The 16,925-nt window shown below is 41.4% G+C and overlaps 1 protein-coding gene across 8 annotated transcripts in view; it reads right to left on the bottom strand.

Annotated features, from left to right (window-relative positions):
• Positions 1-16,925, bottom strand: part of bicd1a (bicaudal D homolog 1a) — a 37,419-nt gene that overhangs the window by 13,939 nt on the left and 6,555 nt on the right. For all 8 annotated transcript variants that reach the window (XR_004897878.1, XM_036003244.1, XM_036003242.1 and 5 more), the window contains exon 2: positions 2,750-2,962. Coding sequence is in view for 7 of the 8 variants with exons in the window: in XM_036003244.1 (XP_035859137.1) it covers positions 2,750-2,962 (213 nt within the window). In the remaining variant the exon portion in view is untranslated. The remainder of the gene's footprint in view (positions 1-2,749; positions 2,963-16,925) is intronic.

The following is a 16,925-nucleotide window of genomic DNA, read 5'->3' on the forward strand; positions in this document are numbered from 1 at the left end:
CATTTTAAGAACAAACCTTATTATCATAAATAACAAATCATACAATAACACATTTTGGGATGCCATATTATTATTGATTATAATGACCTTCCCTTGCTACAATGTGCCCACGTTTACTCTGTAATTACTCTGAGCTGGGTAAGAGGCCAATTATGAGTCAGTGAGGCTGTATAGAAGCGTAGCTGATGAGGGGCTACAGTGGCTGGGGTCAGGGACAGTGCGGCACACACCACTGGCAATGAGCCCGCCACAGGGCCAAGCCGGGCAACTCACCCCTCATCTGGAGTTCACAGCTCAGACTCTGATTCATGACACAATGGCAAATATGGCAGAAGTCCAGCCATGTTGTTCTCATTCATCATTACCACCACTGCTGCTGCGGTAATGGGGAATCAAAACAAAATGTTAAACATAAATATATGGTAATGTGACTTTTTTTTTTTACAGGTTTATAGATTTCGTTAAGCTTAGGGAGATGTCAAGATGCACTGTGAGCGACTGTCTTCTACATGGGAGGAATTCGGGTGCTGGGCATTCATTAAAACAGACGATACCCTAGGTTTGTGTTTACCCTGTGATTTTAAGCTATTTCTTACGCCTTTCATGTTCTGACACATACGGACTAAAAACAGGCTGAAGTAAACTTTTCCCATAAGTTCTTTGATGTGAATCTGTATATGGCAATAGTGTTTGTGAAAGATTGCCCAAATAAAGTCCCTGGTGTGGCTGCAACACCTGCTTCTCACGCTGAAAAGGCGACTCCTTCTCATTAATGGCCTCACACATGCAAATGAGGATTTTCAAAGAGAACCAAAAAGCCATTTGATGAATCTTCAAAGAGACACAATCGTGATGCAAACAGGTGACAGGTGTGTGTATGTGTGTGTGTGTGTGTGTGTGACAACTCATCACGAATATGTCGACTACGCTCATCTTCCCAATTGAAAATATTGTGCTCCATAATGTGGAATATCTCATCTACCTGTTGTGTATGATATTACTCTGCTTACGTTCACACAGACATATGACACGTGTGTCATGTTCAGAAAATGAGATATACAGAGAGTAACAACACTCCGTGATGAATATAGTGAATGAGAGTGTGCGTGCTGTGGCTGTAGTGCTGGTCGTGTGATGAGAGAGCCTGGCTCACTCTGTCCCTACACATGTGCCGAGCTCAGGGCATTTCCCTTATTCCACAGCTTAGCACAGGATTTGCCCCCCACAATGGGGTCGTGGCCGCGGCGTCTGACCCCAGCTTGAACTCCTGCGCTGCACAGTGGCTGCAGACATGTATGAATGCATAAACGCATGCTTCGCACGTATACACATGTATATTGTGATCTCTGTGTCAGGTTTGACCCCCTTTCTGCCACTGTGACCCTTTATCAAACACACTGATCTCATGTAAGTTAATGTACAGTACATCACAAGAATGCGGACAATAGTCTCCTTAGAATTCAACTAATTACGATAATGAATTGCAGTTTAACAGGTTGTTGTACTTTTCTCACAATCCCGAGTCATCTTTTTCCAAACTCTTCACAAAGTTAGCACAAACACTGACTAAGCTGCAGATTATTATTTTTGTTTCTGGGACTCAAAATGCATTCAGTGACCAAGCCTTTCAAAATAAAGGAGATCTTTTATCAAAACTCAACAACCACCAAACCTCTATGCAACTACAGCTCATTTTACACATCTTAAATGTACAGCTTTTTCCTATTATAGTTGAAGTTTTCCCAAGGAAGTTTACAAATTTCTTGTAAATGGACTGTATTTAGATAGTGCTTTACTAGTCTTATCGACTACTCAAAGCGCTTTTACATAGTACAGGAACCATTCACACACCTCCATAGACTGTGTCCGAGGATGCCGTACAAGGTGCCACCTGCTCATCAGATAAACATTCAACAATTCGGAGTTCAGCGTCTTGCCCAAGGACACTTCGACATGGGACTGCAGGGTCAAGGATCAAACCACCAACTTTGCAATTGGTAGGCGACTGCTGTACCACCTGAGCCACCCCTACATTACTATCTATACATACGTATTGATACGATGAAAAAACAAGAATGTATGAGAGAATTTAATCTAAATGAGCGTATATTCCAATGCATGAGTTCTACTGTCAGATAATGCAATGCTGCTTTTTCACATATATCATATTCCTGATTTCCTGTGTTTTCCTCATCTGGCATGAACTATTAAAGTGCTCATATTATGCTTTTTGGCTTTTTCCCTTTCCTTTATTGTGTTATATATCTTTTTTGTGCATGTTATAAGTTTACAAAGTGAAAAAGCTCAAAGTCCACCCCAACGGGACTTACCATCTCCAACAGAAAACACTGTTCACAAACTGCTCCAAACTGCTCTATTGTAGTCCAGCCTTTACTTCAGAGACAAACGTGGTCACTTTGGAACACACGTTATAATGCTCGCCTAGCTGCTACTGTGGCACGCCCTCATACTCTGCTTCTGACTGGCTAGTAGTCCTTACCTAGCTACTCCCAACAAAGATGGAACAGAAGTGAGAGGTCTCACTCTGTAGCTAAAACAGAGAGCTCAACACACAGGGTGAAAAGAGGAGCTGCAGCAATGTGCAGTACAACAAAAATATGGTGTTTTCTGAAAATTAAACCATGTAAACCTATTCTGATAAATACAATTAAGAACCTGAAAATGAGCATAATATGAGCACTTTAAATCATCTGCAGAAGGTGCACTCTGTAACTTTTGACAAGCTCACCTCCCGTAGCTCCTGCACGACTGCGTTGAGCCTCTCGTTCTCGGCCTGGGCATTGGACGCCACAGAACGGCTCAACGTCACCTCCGTCTGCAGCACCAACAGACGGCCCATGTAGTAGGCCTCCTTAGAGGCTGACTCCTGCAGCAACGTCTCCTCGTTGGTCTCCCCATCCTCTGCCACCTTACGCTGGTTGGTGTAAGCCTGGCCGAATGCCTGGGGAGGAAGAACAGGAGGGATGGTCAGAGGAAGGGGGCAGAGGGAAAAGCAATGAATAATAATGAATAATAATAATAATAATACAACAACCAACCACCATCTTTGTCAAAGTAAAAAATGAAGAGACATGCAACATGTAACAACAACATCCTAATCCATGTGAGGGATTTGCACAGTGGTATAGTCTAATGTATTGTAGTGGGTATACTATATTGTATATGTATGGGCCTATATATATGGGCCAGAATGGGCCTTTTTTGGAGTGGTGGGGAGTGTCAAAGACTTCATATCCTGCATTCTGACACACTTTTATGCACCAATTTATGGTGAAAATACCTTTATTTAGCCTATGTGAAGAACAAAAAACGCAGATGACAATTCTGAATATTGAAAATTATAATGGAAAGTATGTTGTTACGTGCCATTGCGCATTTTTAAGTGGGTATATGGAAATCCTGGATCTTTCTTAGTGGGTATACTGCGTATACCTGCGTATCACGTAGACTACACCACTGGATTTGCACCCACTGGCATGTAGAGTAGAGCCAGTACATATTTCACAGTAATGGCCACTAGGCGTACTCCTGCTGTTCTTTTGACCACTGACAGCATACTCGCAGGGGCTGTCCCTCAAGGTAGCTGTACCTGCTTTCTGACTATGTAGGATGATGTTTCACTGTGATCAATAGACACACTGTTCCCATTTTCCTGACACAGGTTTTCACAGCACTGAGCGCTGACTTGTCATGATAAAGAAGCCAAGGCTTGATTGGGAAAATCAAAGCATGCATCAACAGCAAAACAGGCCTACCATACAACAGGCCTACTGTACCAAACTAGTGCTGTAAAAAATGTGCAAAAGCTTGGGAGACTGCATGGACCAACAACAAGTGAAATGTATACAGTTATACAGAGATATACAGCTGCTTTGTGCAAGGTTTAAGGAATAGTCATTTTAGTTTGTATAAATGTGCAGGGCTGGGCGATATGGAGAAAATCAAATATCACAATATTTTTTACCAAATACCTCAATATCGATACCGCAACAATATTGTAGTGTTGACTATTGGTGCTTTCACAAAATATTTACACAATGAGATTTTTGATAAAAAATCATCAGTAATGTGGATATAATGACTAAGTGTGTAAAGGCAAATAATAGAACAGTTACAACAGTCTGGTAAGTTCAGAAAATGACATCACTTTACTGTAATGCAGCCTTTAAAACCAGGAAAAGACAACACATGCCATATTACGATATAACGATATCCAAAATCTAAGACAATATCTAGTCTCATATCACGATATCGATATAATATTGATATATTGCCCAGCCCTAATGTGCAGTCGTGCATTATTTTCCTGACAAGGTCGCCTGAATGTAGAAAGAATTTCATGACTGATTTCATAACAGCAAACTCCTCGACGCACACGCAGCAGCTGCCTTGGTGGTTCGATAAACACTATGAACCATCCTTCTGTTTCTCAGCAGATCAGCATCGCCCCCCCCCTCAGAGCTCAGAGACAAGGGATCAATAACGCTGTCTCTGAAAAATAATTTATAATTTATGGTCTACAATTTCCACATGAAACTGTAAACAATGCAGCATGTATCGTAATGCAATTCCTGGAGAGTTACCCAAGCCAAATAAAAAAATGCAGGGAGCCATATATATTTGGACTAGAGTATTAATAATTCACAGAGTCTTCCCAATCCCACCTCAACATAATAACATAATTTCATCAATGTTTCTCTTCGAGATGAATGATGTATAAAGTACAAGCATCCATTATTCGGAGAAGACATGAGCTCCAGTATGCAGCTGTCTTTTCTGTCCACCGCTAGTCATTTTTCAATTTTCCATTTACTTCTGATTCATGGGCTAACAGGTTAAGTAAGCAGCAGGCAGAATGCTGAGGTCCTATTTTTAGACAGGGGCACTTTATTACAGCCAGAAATCTACTTTATTGCAGATCTTGGAGTATATAGAGCGCTGGCAAAGAGAGGGTTTGTCTTGTGGATGTTTAGCTCCTCTGATGATAATATATGAGTCCACACCTCCGTGTTGCTGCTAAATAAATTGACATGTAGTTTCGTGTGAATGAATGAGATGAGCCGATTTGCCAGCAGAGAGATTTGAACGTCGCCTAATTAGCTTTATTGACCACCTGCCTGTCACATCTGACGAGCTGTTTGAATACTCATCACAAGCCAGCAGAGCAACAAATGAAGTAAATCACTATCAACGCTCGACACAGGCAAACAGCTCAAAGACTCACGATGAACTCACAATTCAATAACATGATGTAAAGCAGGTAAATAAAGCTCTATTCATTCAGAAAGGCACTGATTCTCTCTGTAGACATATTTATTCTAATTCAACAGGCCCTTTTGTTTCCATGGTGGATCATAAATTTAACAATTAGCACAATAGTAAAAGCCAGTAATAATCAGTCCAGTAAAACGGCTGTAAATACACAGAATATTTAGCCATTCAACCATTCAACTGTCCTCAGGGACTTGCTTCATAATGACTAGAAAACACTCTTGTAGAAATACTGTATTATAATGAACTGTAATTTTCCCTCTCAGTCTCTCACTGCATCTCTTTTATTTCTCGCTCTCTTTCACACTCTCTTGTTCACTCGCCCCCGTGCCCTCTCTCTCACTCTCTGGGGAGGCACAGTGTGATTGTAGTTAACGATTAAGAGGGAGGGCCTCATGAACAAAAAAGCTGATTAATTCCAAGCACAGTGCGACTGAATGAGCTCGCATTCTCACGTCAGATTGGAGGCTGTCAATGTCCGAGCAGGCCTCACAGCAACAGCTGAGCCCTACAGGGGGACGAGCATAAAACCTAGACCCACAGGGTCCCGCTGTTGGACTGTTAACATCATGTCGAAGGAGAGAGCAAGATTTACACTCACTGTACTGTGACTGGGGGCCAACTGGAAACAGAAAGGGCCGGGAAATGTTTGAAATGTTTTGGTACTGATGCTAAAATGATACCTGAGTTTTTTTCAGTAACATAGTTTGAGGAATATAAACACGTCTTTAACAAAATATGCCAAACTTCTGAATGCATAATTGTTATATGTCCTAAAGCAATAGTTCAACATGTTTGAAAATATTCTTAGTCGCTTTCTTGTCAAGAGTTACAGGCATTTTTCCACTAGGCAAGCAGTTCCGGAGGCGATCCAGATACGCACCAGGTCTATTTTCATGCGAGCCGCGGGCCGTCCAGACAGCCAGGCAGGAAGTGAAACAACGAGAGCATCCAGTCAGTTTTTTTCCACTGAAAATTAGGCCCTATGTTCCCACAGCCCTATGTTCCCACAGCTCTAAGATTGTGTTCAAAATTAGGCCCTATGTTCCCACAGTTCCCACATTTCTAAGATTCTTTTCCAAAATTAGGCCCTATGATCGCCTAACCCCTAACCCACCCTAACCCTTAAAAATGTCCTAGAAATGTGGGAACATAGGGCTGTGGGAACATAGGGCCTAATTTTAAGAAAAATCTTAGAAATGTGGGAACATAGGACTGTGGGACCATTGGGCTGACCCCCTGTTTATGCTTAGCTTAGCTAACTGGCTGATGGCTATAGCCTTACATTTAACAGACAGATATAAAGTGTATTTCCCAAAATAGCATACTATAACAGGATCAGCTGTGCAACAACTTTGCCTAAATACAAAAAAATACCCTTAATGTATGATTTAGTTGAGGAAATATTTGACCAAAGAATAAGCACTCTATTCCAACTTTCGACACTCTACTCACACATTTGATTTAGTATTTAAGAATGATAAACATGGCAGCCGATGAAAAGGCCGAGCCCCACAGTGACAGACACACAGAGAGGACTGTCCCAGTTGCAGGCAGTGATTCAGCAGCAACTCATACACGGAGAATCGGTGGGTCTTGGATGCGTAACGAGAAGCAGATGGTTTTGTAACAACCCTCTTCATGGGCTGAGCCGTGCTCCTCAAAAGTCCGCTCGCTCCATCTGCCTACTGCTCCTCCTGAAGGAAGTCACAGTGAGTGAACACTGATGGCTGAGGCTCAATATTTACACATAGGCCTAAAGGAGCACAGTATGCTCTGGCCCTCCTGATGCTGTTGCACCATAGTTTCTGGTTGGCTAAAAATAACACTGACAGCTCTGTATTTTTCAGGCTAATCACATGAACGTCACTAACAATACTGCATGCTGTATCATTATAATGATGGATTTGCATTGGCCTTGTATCTGTGTCCTAATTAGAAAACATAACACAGTTATTCAAGCCAGATAACATGTGAAGAACAGTGCCGAACATTCAAGTTTAATACTATTCCTCAGGATGATTTTAACATGGAGTCATAGATTGGCAGCCGGCTCGTTTTGGCGTACTGAAAACCCCATAATGCATTCAACCTTGAGGCTCCTCGGCCTTCTGTGCCTCAGTGGATAAAGTCTATACAATAGAGTCCCCCTCTATAGATATTCATCCCTCGGGCCATGGAAATAGGAGCAGACAGAGAGAACAAACCAACCGCTGCACCAGTGTGAGAGGAGGAGCGTGTGCAACCTTGAAATCCTTCCCTGTCTGTTGCAGCTCCTAATTAGGAGTCAGGGGAGGACCTGTGGGTGTGTTTATATATATACCAGGAGTCTATTTTTTTCACCCAGGATGGAGAAGAGTGAATTATTTTTACATCAGCAATTAATCACCACCAAACGTTCATAATTAAGTGGACATATCAGGTCTACCCAGCAGCATACACTGTAAAAACAAGTTTATTTATAATTTATAGATCTAGACTTTATTAAATTAAAAAGGTCAGAGAGCAAAAAAAGAGCAAGAAAAAACATTATAATATTATTATATTATATATAAACCATTTATAATCTATGAATGTGCCCTTCTGTATTTAGGTTCTAATTAATGTGGATTTTAATTAGAGGATGAGGATGACCTAAAATATTATTTAATGACTGGTACAGAATATCCTTAATCATTTGTTAATCACTGTACAGTCAGAAGGTAATTCATGGATAATGAGACAGAGAGAAAATAAAATAAAATTGAGGATTTAAATTGTACCATGATAGATGTGGATTAAAGACCGATTAAAATCGTGTAGTTGTACTAACCCGTTGGTATTTTATGAAAATACAAGATGAGAAATGTGCCACCTGTACTGCTCAATTTGAGACAAGACAGCCTTAAATCTGGATCACAGGTTTGACCCAAAATGCTTCTTGCAGAGCTCTAATCAGGGTACACACACACACACACACACACACACACACACACACACACACGGTTGTGTCCTGTCCAGATGGTCGGCCCAGCCAACCACATCTGGGATTTCAGTACCATGGAGAGAGACATGCAGGACTGCTGCTGAGAAGCCACATAGCTGTCAGCGCCATGAGGAGAACTCTGTGTGTGTGGAAATGAATGTTTGAAAGCAGACAGATTGTTTCTTGCTGCAGCATGTCATACACTTTGTCATTGATTTGTTTGATGATCAGTTGTAAAGCATACTATGCCAATGCCACAAGTGTTGAATCAAGCCAAATAATCCATAACAAAAGACCAACAGGAAAAACAATGACAGCTCAGAATGAATATCCTAAAAAAATCTCAGAAGAACAGCATCAAGAGTGCAATAAATAGAAAAGACATAAGTCCGAAGCGGCATGCGATGTGTCAACATCCAGTCACAACAAGACAACACACATAAACACACATCAGCCTGAGTTGAGTGGACAAAACACAGACACACGAGATGTAATCCTGACTCACTCATTTCTTTTTGACAAATACATGTTGGACTGCAGTACACAAGTCTGGTGAGGTAAACGGAGCAGCAGAACGGTAAGAAACAGTTTCCACTTCACAAATTGCTGCCTGTCTATGGTCTGTCAGTACTGTCAATTACAAATGAAATTGATGATGTTTCTTTAGTTTGGTTAGTCAATAACATTTACATCATTTTGCAACCCTAGTTATGTCCATGCATCTAAAACAGTAATTAACTTGTATGATTACTCTGTAATAGAAATATGCACACTCATTATAATGTTCATTAACTCACTTGTAATGTTGGTAATCCAGAAATCCAAGTTTACTGCTGCAGTTGCTCGGAGTAAGAACAGCTACAGTATGTGTCTCAAAGGGATATTCCAGTCATTTAGTATCACAAAGTTAAGGGAATCACAAGAGACAGATTTAAAAAAGAAAGGTCAAAATCAAAGTGGAAGAGGCTGACACATCCTGAATTACATTTTCTAGTATGGATCAAAACAATAGATCCTACATTACCTATAATGCAACCCAATAACATCTTTCATTAGACCCTCACCACTCCCTCTTAAAACCCCACTTCTTTTAAACTCCACACAACTCAAGGCTTTCTGTTAAAATTCTTAAATATCAAGCCCAAGCTGAGGTAACCCTGATGACATCACAATGACATCACCAGGGTAATTTTTCAAAAGTTAGAAAGCTCCCCCCAGGGCCACAGAAAATATTATACAACTGTTTTTGCAGGCTGATTACTACTTTTTTGACACGTGATTTGAACTTCATGTGTGAAATCGGTGGCGTGCCCCTTTAAATAGAAGTTACTAAGTATTGCTCAAAGGTTAGTCTTACTCTGACACCCAATCAGAGTAAGGCTAAGGGAAGTTTAATACATACAACTCCTTTTCAGTTTAGTATATTTAGTATCCTATAACTCTGATGTACTTAAAACCCATGATGAGCCACTAATGCAGGTTTATAGGAAACGTTGCCCTGGCATATTTCGCCCTTTCACAAGGACAAAGAAAACGTCCCCATGTGCTTCTCAGCCACAGGGAAAAGTGCCAAGTCAAGAGATCTGTCATCTATAAAAACACACAAGCACATTTTCACAAGCGAGGGGAAGCTGGGTAATCACAGCCCAGCAAGAATGGAGGTCAGTCACACTAACAAAATTAACAAATAAAACACATGATTAGAAGTAATTGCATTATTAAAAACAATTCGGCAACACATGTTTAAACTGTTTGAACTGTGTATGCATACAAAATGTATAGTCCTTTGTGAAGAAGAAATTACATAATGATCACAAGATAATGCATACGATCCCTAAAAATAAAGTTCAAATAAGGAAGCTGCAGTACCGGCATTGCTTTGTGTGTGTGTGTGTGTGTGTGTGTGTGTGTGTGTGTGTGTGTGTGTGTGTGTGTATGTGTGTGTGCTTTAAGCCACCAGGAGCCCTGGATGTTTATAGTTTTTATTATAAGTGCCCAGGCTATTCAATCCTTTAATTTCCCCAGTTGGTAGAAAGCTCTTCTATTAAAGAATTACTGTAACATAAACATTTAGCTGGAGCTGACGTGATATGAATGTTTATAGATAGTAAAGAGGGTACATGCGAATTGCCTTGCTTTCTGTTTGTCCTTTTTATTTAGAGCAGCGAAGCCTATTATTCCTCTGATAACAATATGCTATTATGCTGACACTTGAGGAAAAAAAAATCTATAATGCCTTAATGTGATTTATAGAGGAAAAAGCCCTGCCAGTTACAAGAAATCCACAATAGCGTCACATCTGTCGCATTCTCACCAACACAATGTATACAGTACATGCTGTGTGAAGCTGAAAGGTCTGCCAGGGGACAGGCTGTGTTTCTAGTTAAAAAGATGTGGCTTGTTAAAGTGATTCCATTTGGCTGAAGTCTGCTCCTTAAAAGAAAGATGCCTGGATTATTTCCCAGAATGCTTATCACTTATGTGTGCTCAGTCTGTGTCTGGCTGAATGGACATTGAATCGGTAGACAGAGAGGCAGCTGGGGCGGAAGATTTGTTGGATCCCAACTGAATGTTTATTTCCTATCCTTTCTCCTCAAATCCATCCTTACAGTCTCCTCTCCTCCTAACTATATCCATATCATCTACGATCATGCCTTCGGCACACTAACCCAGAACGAAAATAAACAGTGGACCATTACTACTACTTGCTGCCTCGATGACAAGTATTGTATCTTCTACTTCTACTTTTTGGGATCTAAAGTTATTTACACACAATATAAAGAGGCGTACAGGATGTTATGCTTTGCCTTTACTGTATATAGAAGGCTCTGATCAGCGTGAGCAGACAGGAAAAACACTTACTAACTGCACAAACTGTACCAGCTGCAACCGTGTCATATGTAGCTTTCTCTGCGCCCTGCAGTAGATCATGAACAAGTCAACCACAAAAACACATGGCCTACCCTTTATGCCATTCCAGCACACAAATACATATAAAAAAATACACATGGCTCCAGGCACACATGTCCATGCACTTCACTGGTATTCATCCCTGACTCCTGCTATTCGTTTGGAGAGAGAACAAGAGCCATCGGGAATGGAAATCGAGAATGGAAAATACAAAAAAAGCACTGAGTGAGAAGGGGGAGATGAGGCTTTAATGCTGAGTGCCCTGTCTGAGTGTCCCGACACAGACAGACAGACAGACAGAAGAAAGGAAGGAAGAGGAAAACACCCAGAGGTGTTCAATTTAAAATGAAACTAGTGCATTGTCCATTTAAAACATGCCTGTTTGGGGTGGCCAATTGCTTGGCCTGTAGTATTGCTGCTTACAGCTTTCTCGAGAACCGCTCACCCAAACAACTTCACACTTGACACTGCGCTTCCTTAGCTCCTAAACAATACACCTGCCATTACATATTTGCGTCACATACTTAAGTTGCAGCTACTCACGGTCAGAAACACGGTAAAGCACACTTAGCGGAGGTATTCATTGCTCCGAGGTTATGAAGGTATTTAAAGATTATAAAGGTATTTTGGCGGCGGTAACGTTATTTGACTGAAAACGTTTGTCCTTTGAGAAATTAGGAACAGAACGAAAGAAATAGGAAAGCATTCGAGAATAAAGGAAGTTAGTTAAATAATATTTGTACTATTTATACTATTGTACTGATCATGATCAATGAAATATTCTAGTTAGCCTTGTTTTAATTCTGTTCATATAGTGTCCATGAGTGTGTAAGCATCAGCGAATCACTGTTTATCAGGTTGTACCCTGAGGGAGAGGATATGTCTGGGACACAGCTTTACCATATTGCATCGGCACATTTATTCACTCACATAGTTGCACACAAACCATATGCAACTTTATATTTGTTATTTGGCTGCAGCATACCTGCCATGAGTTAGCGTGTAAGGCCGTAACAGTGAGGACACATTGATGTTCAATGAGAATAGATAAACATGAGGCTGAGAGTATAAAGTACACTGTAGGGCTGGACAATATATCGACATTATATCGATATTGATTATGAGGCTGGATATTGTCTTAGATTTTGGATATCGTAATATCGTGATAGGACATAAGTGTTGTCTTTTCCTGGTTTTAAAGGCTGCCTTACAGTAAAGTGATGTACTTTTCTGAACTTACCAGACTTACTAGCTGTTTTATTGTTTGCCTTTACCCACTTAAGTCATTGTATCCACATTATTGGTGATTATTTATCAAAACTCTCATTGTGTAAATATTTTGTGAAAGCACCAATAGTCCCTACGATATCGCCACAATATCGACATGGATGTATTTGTTTTTCTCCATATTGCCCAGCTCTAGTACACTGTCATACGGAACTAAGTATCATTCAACATACTTTTGTGTGAATAAACAGCAGTTCACTTTTGCTGGTGGATACTGAATATACCAACGTTACAACTGAACTCTTCTTCACTTCTCTACAGTGCCATCAAATTGTGTAAGTTTGCCATATTAACTTATAACACTTATATTTTTATTTATCCTTGTCCAGAATTCTTTAAGTGGATTCTCCCTCCATCATAATCCTCCTACAATAAATGACAAAAGACCATTTCCATTATGAGCCTCAACTAAGTACTGGGCCTCCTCAGTGAGTCAACTGTTCAGGGACTTGCCGGGGCTGAAGACGAATTAGAGCGCTAATAAGGAGTGTGGAGATTGACCTGTTCTCCTAGTCTCCTCTTACACAGCTCCCTCCCTATAGTCCTTCATCCCTTTGCCATATCTTTGCTTGACTAAGTGGGAGAAGTATTTCATGGGACAAGTAATCTAAGGTTCAAGAAAGAAATCATGACGAGGGAAGGTGAGCTTGGACGAGTGTGCTGAGAGTAATGATGATGGCGTTGAGAAATAAAAAAGATGGAGGTGTTTGAAAGCTCACAGGCTGATTGGTATTCGGTGTTAGTGCCAGCAGACACACCCAGAGAGGCAGCCAGAGGCACACAAGGGAGAGAGACACAACGGCAGGAGACAGATTCAACTGATAACATTGTCTCCTATCTCTGTGGAGGGTCTCTGCTGATAAAGAGGGCTCAGCCAAGCCAGACAAACACTGACTACAATGGAAAGGCTGGTCTGCACACAGTGACCCTCTTGGTATTGACACATGGGGCCTCTGGGTGACTCAGTGCTTTTGTGTAGCCACAGGAGAGCCTCCATGCCAAGCCCGCAGACCTGTGGGAATCATTGTACAAGCTACTAATCATTTTTTATTTTAATTTTATACTCTTTATTGATCCCCAATGGGGAAATTACAATTTACACTCTGTTGTTGTTACACACATGCTCTGGTTCTTTTACATGCACTAATGGAGAGATGTCAGAGTGAGTGGGCTGCGACTGCTGAACAGGCACCCTGAGCAATTCGGGGGGGATCGGTGCCTTGCCCAAGGGCACCTTGGCAGTGCGCAGGAGGTGAACTGGCACCTCTCCAGCTACCAGTCCATCTCCGTATTTTGTATCTTGTCTACATTCAAACGTTTCTGTTCCTTCTCATTATCATTTTTTTTAGCTAGAATTCAACCTCTGGATTTGAAGTACTGTAAGTACTAAAGGTTTTGAGAAAGGGCTAATTTCACTTCTTCTGCTTGATAACTGATTGATTGTTTAAGTAATTTATCAAGCAAAGAGACTACAGTATAGCCATGCTTATGCAATGAAAATGGAGGCAGGCATCCTCAGGCCTATTATGTTTTTTTAAGCATTCTCCAAACCTTCCAAAAGCAGGCCCACAACAACTACACACATACATACATATATAATATGGTGTGCTATTTCAAATATATATATATATATATATATATGTATATATACCCTTTCAGTTTTAATGACCTCACTTGACATCATCAGCTCTCTTGTGATGGAGGATAGGGTTAATTAAATGGGTTAACTAGGGGATGATTTAATACTTGCCTGATCCTTTACATCCCCTAACAGCATAGAAGTGACAAAGACAAATCCACTGACCCTGATTCTGTCGCGCACCCATAACAGTGTAAGTGCATGTCTGGGTGTGCACGTGCTCACGCATGCCAGTGAGTATGTGCACTTTAATTGTGATGAGGGGGGCATAGGCAGGAAATTCAGAGGATCATGCTCATCCTTGCTCTACATCATTGCTGGATATAATGGCCTCTGGTCATCTAGCTGGGAGGTTTCTCTTTCCCCGGCATGCAGAGATGGTAAGCATGAAAGAAGACAGGAGCTGAAACAAAATCGCTCTAGACACAAAAAAGGCAGAATAACTGAAATCAGTGATGCTTTAAATTACTGATTTGTAAAATCAAGAAACCATGTGGAAAATAACAATAAATATAAGCAGCAGATGTCCCAACCATAGTTCTTAAATTCACACATGGAAGATCCTTGTGTTGCAAAACCAAAAGTTTTCCTTGTGAGAGAACAGGCTGCTTTTTTGCTGTGCTTTCAGAGTTTGCAGCACACACAGCTAAAATAGACGACTAATCAATACAGCAGCCTGCAGGCAGGGAAGTCCTGTTCCCTCTTACCAACTACTGTGTTTCACTGCAGTAAAAATGAGCTTTCTTAAAAACATAATCTATGCAGGGCTGGGCGGTCCTGAAGTGTCTCTGCAGAGAGAACAGCTTCTTTAAGTCCTGTTCTCTCTTCATGTGAGAATCATGAGATTTTAGAAAAAGGAACAAAAGAAAAATAATAAGAGTTTAAAAGAATGAAATAACTGAGCGAAATCATGTGGTTCCTTTTGAGTTCTGTTGACTAAATCATTCTCTATGCAGCGACCAGCCCCCACTTTCTCTCTTCCTCCCCTCTTCTCCATCAAGTCAGCGCAACCATAAAAACCTGAAACAACAAAGAGACCCGACTGATGGGCTGGAGTCACTCACCACCACCACCACCACCACCACTCTATCCTGCTGCCCCTCCCTCTCTGGTCTCAATCACAACATCCGCAGCCAACCCCCCCCACACACACACACACACACACACACACACACTACGCATACAGACACAGGAGAGAAAAAAACAAAAGGAAGAGCCGTAAACATATGCAGGAAAAGTGTTCCTGATGTGTGACTCAACTACAAAGACAAATGACCTTCCCTTTAGGTCCTGACAAAACACACCCCCACCCATATAAAACACAGCCAAACACAAGGGCAGACAGGTCCTTATCTATATGCTCAACAGCATCTCTGAGCCTGTTGCTAAAGGTCACAGGTCAACACCACCTAGCATACACAAAGAGCATAGTTTATTTTCTCCAAACAACAATATCATTTAAACTAAAGGAATAATATAGTAATTGTTTAATGGCTACGCTTCAGATAACCACCATGACTTTAAAAGACATTGTTGAGTGGGCCATACTTAATACTTAAATTACTTAAAGAGATTTTTCCTGTTTAAAACCCAGCTCTGTGTCATGGCAGGGTGGGCAGTGTGTGCAGATGAATGGTGTTTGGATTCCCTCCATGGCCACAGCACATGGAGCTCCTAGCTGAGCAGAGCAGCAGAGGTCTGCCATGATCCGCCAGATGACACTAAACGCGTCACGACTGATATCTGCGCGCATTGTGAACTGGCGCCACGGAGGGAAGCCAAACTCTGTTCATCTAAACACACTGCCCACACAAAGATGACACAGAGCTGGATTTAAAGTATCCCTTTAAGTTGGCTTTATTTCCATGGCTGACTGCCATCCAGCAGACCCCGGTGCCAGACACAGTTTCATCTCTAAAAAAAGCTTTGTAAGTGACTAGTGAGTATGATCCACTTTGAGGCAATCACACAGAATCTGTCAGATGTGTTTTATCAACATGCACTGATTTCCACAATGCATGCTACAGTGTACACACTAGTGCGCAGCTTAGCTCAGACATGATACACTCTCACCACACACAGCAGAAATCGATGCATAATTCCCACTTCACTCCAGGGAGGGACCATTGGGGAAGATGGGGAGGGGGGAGCACCACAGGAGATGAGGAGGGGGTTGGTGGGCTCATAGTGTAGAGCACAAAATCCAAAGAAGGGAGTAATACCATCTCATGAGATATTGATTCAGCCCCTCCATCCATGTTTACTGCCCTTTCTCGATACCAAGCTAATGTAAAAGAAGAGCAAGAGCAGAGGGGAGGGGAGAGAAACCTGTAATGTATCCTTTCTCCTCATGCAGGAAAGCTTGATCTATAACCACAGCTGCTCTCTTTCGCAATTGTTGTCCTTTAATGGAGGCCCCATCAAATTCACCAGGGTGTACTGAGCTTCTTTTTTATAAAGTTCATAAATGTTAGGAAGTATTTAAGTTTTGCTAAGCCTTTTCTTCAATGGAGATTCCCTACTTTAAAGAAAAAAATGCCAGATGTGTCCTCCCTGCCTAACACCAAACAGTACCTCTGCTGCTTCAGAGTCTTGTCTGCTTCAGCAGTAATGTAACTGCAGTTGTTAACAGTTGGTGGGGGGAAATATGTTAAACACCTCTGGAAATGTAACTCCTCATTTCTTTTTCTTTTCTTTTTTAAAGATCATTTTTTGGGCATTTTAGGCCTTTATTTTGACAGGACAGCTGAGGACATGAAAGGGGAGAAACAGGGGGGAACGACATGCAGCAAAGGGCCGCAGGTCAGAGTCGAACCCAGGCCCGCTGCGTCG

Source organism: Sander lucioperca, chromosome 7 (assembly GCF_008315115.2).
Source record: "Sander lucioperca isolate FBNREF2018 chromosome 7, SLUC_FBN_1.2, whole genome shotgun sequence".
NCBI lineage: Eukaryota > Metazoa > Chordata > Actinopteri > Perciformes > Percidae > Sander > Sander lucioperca.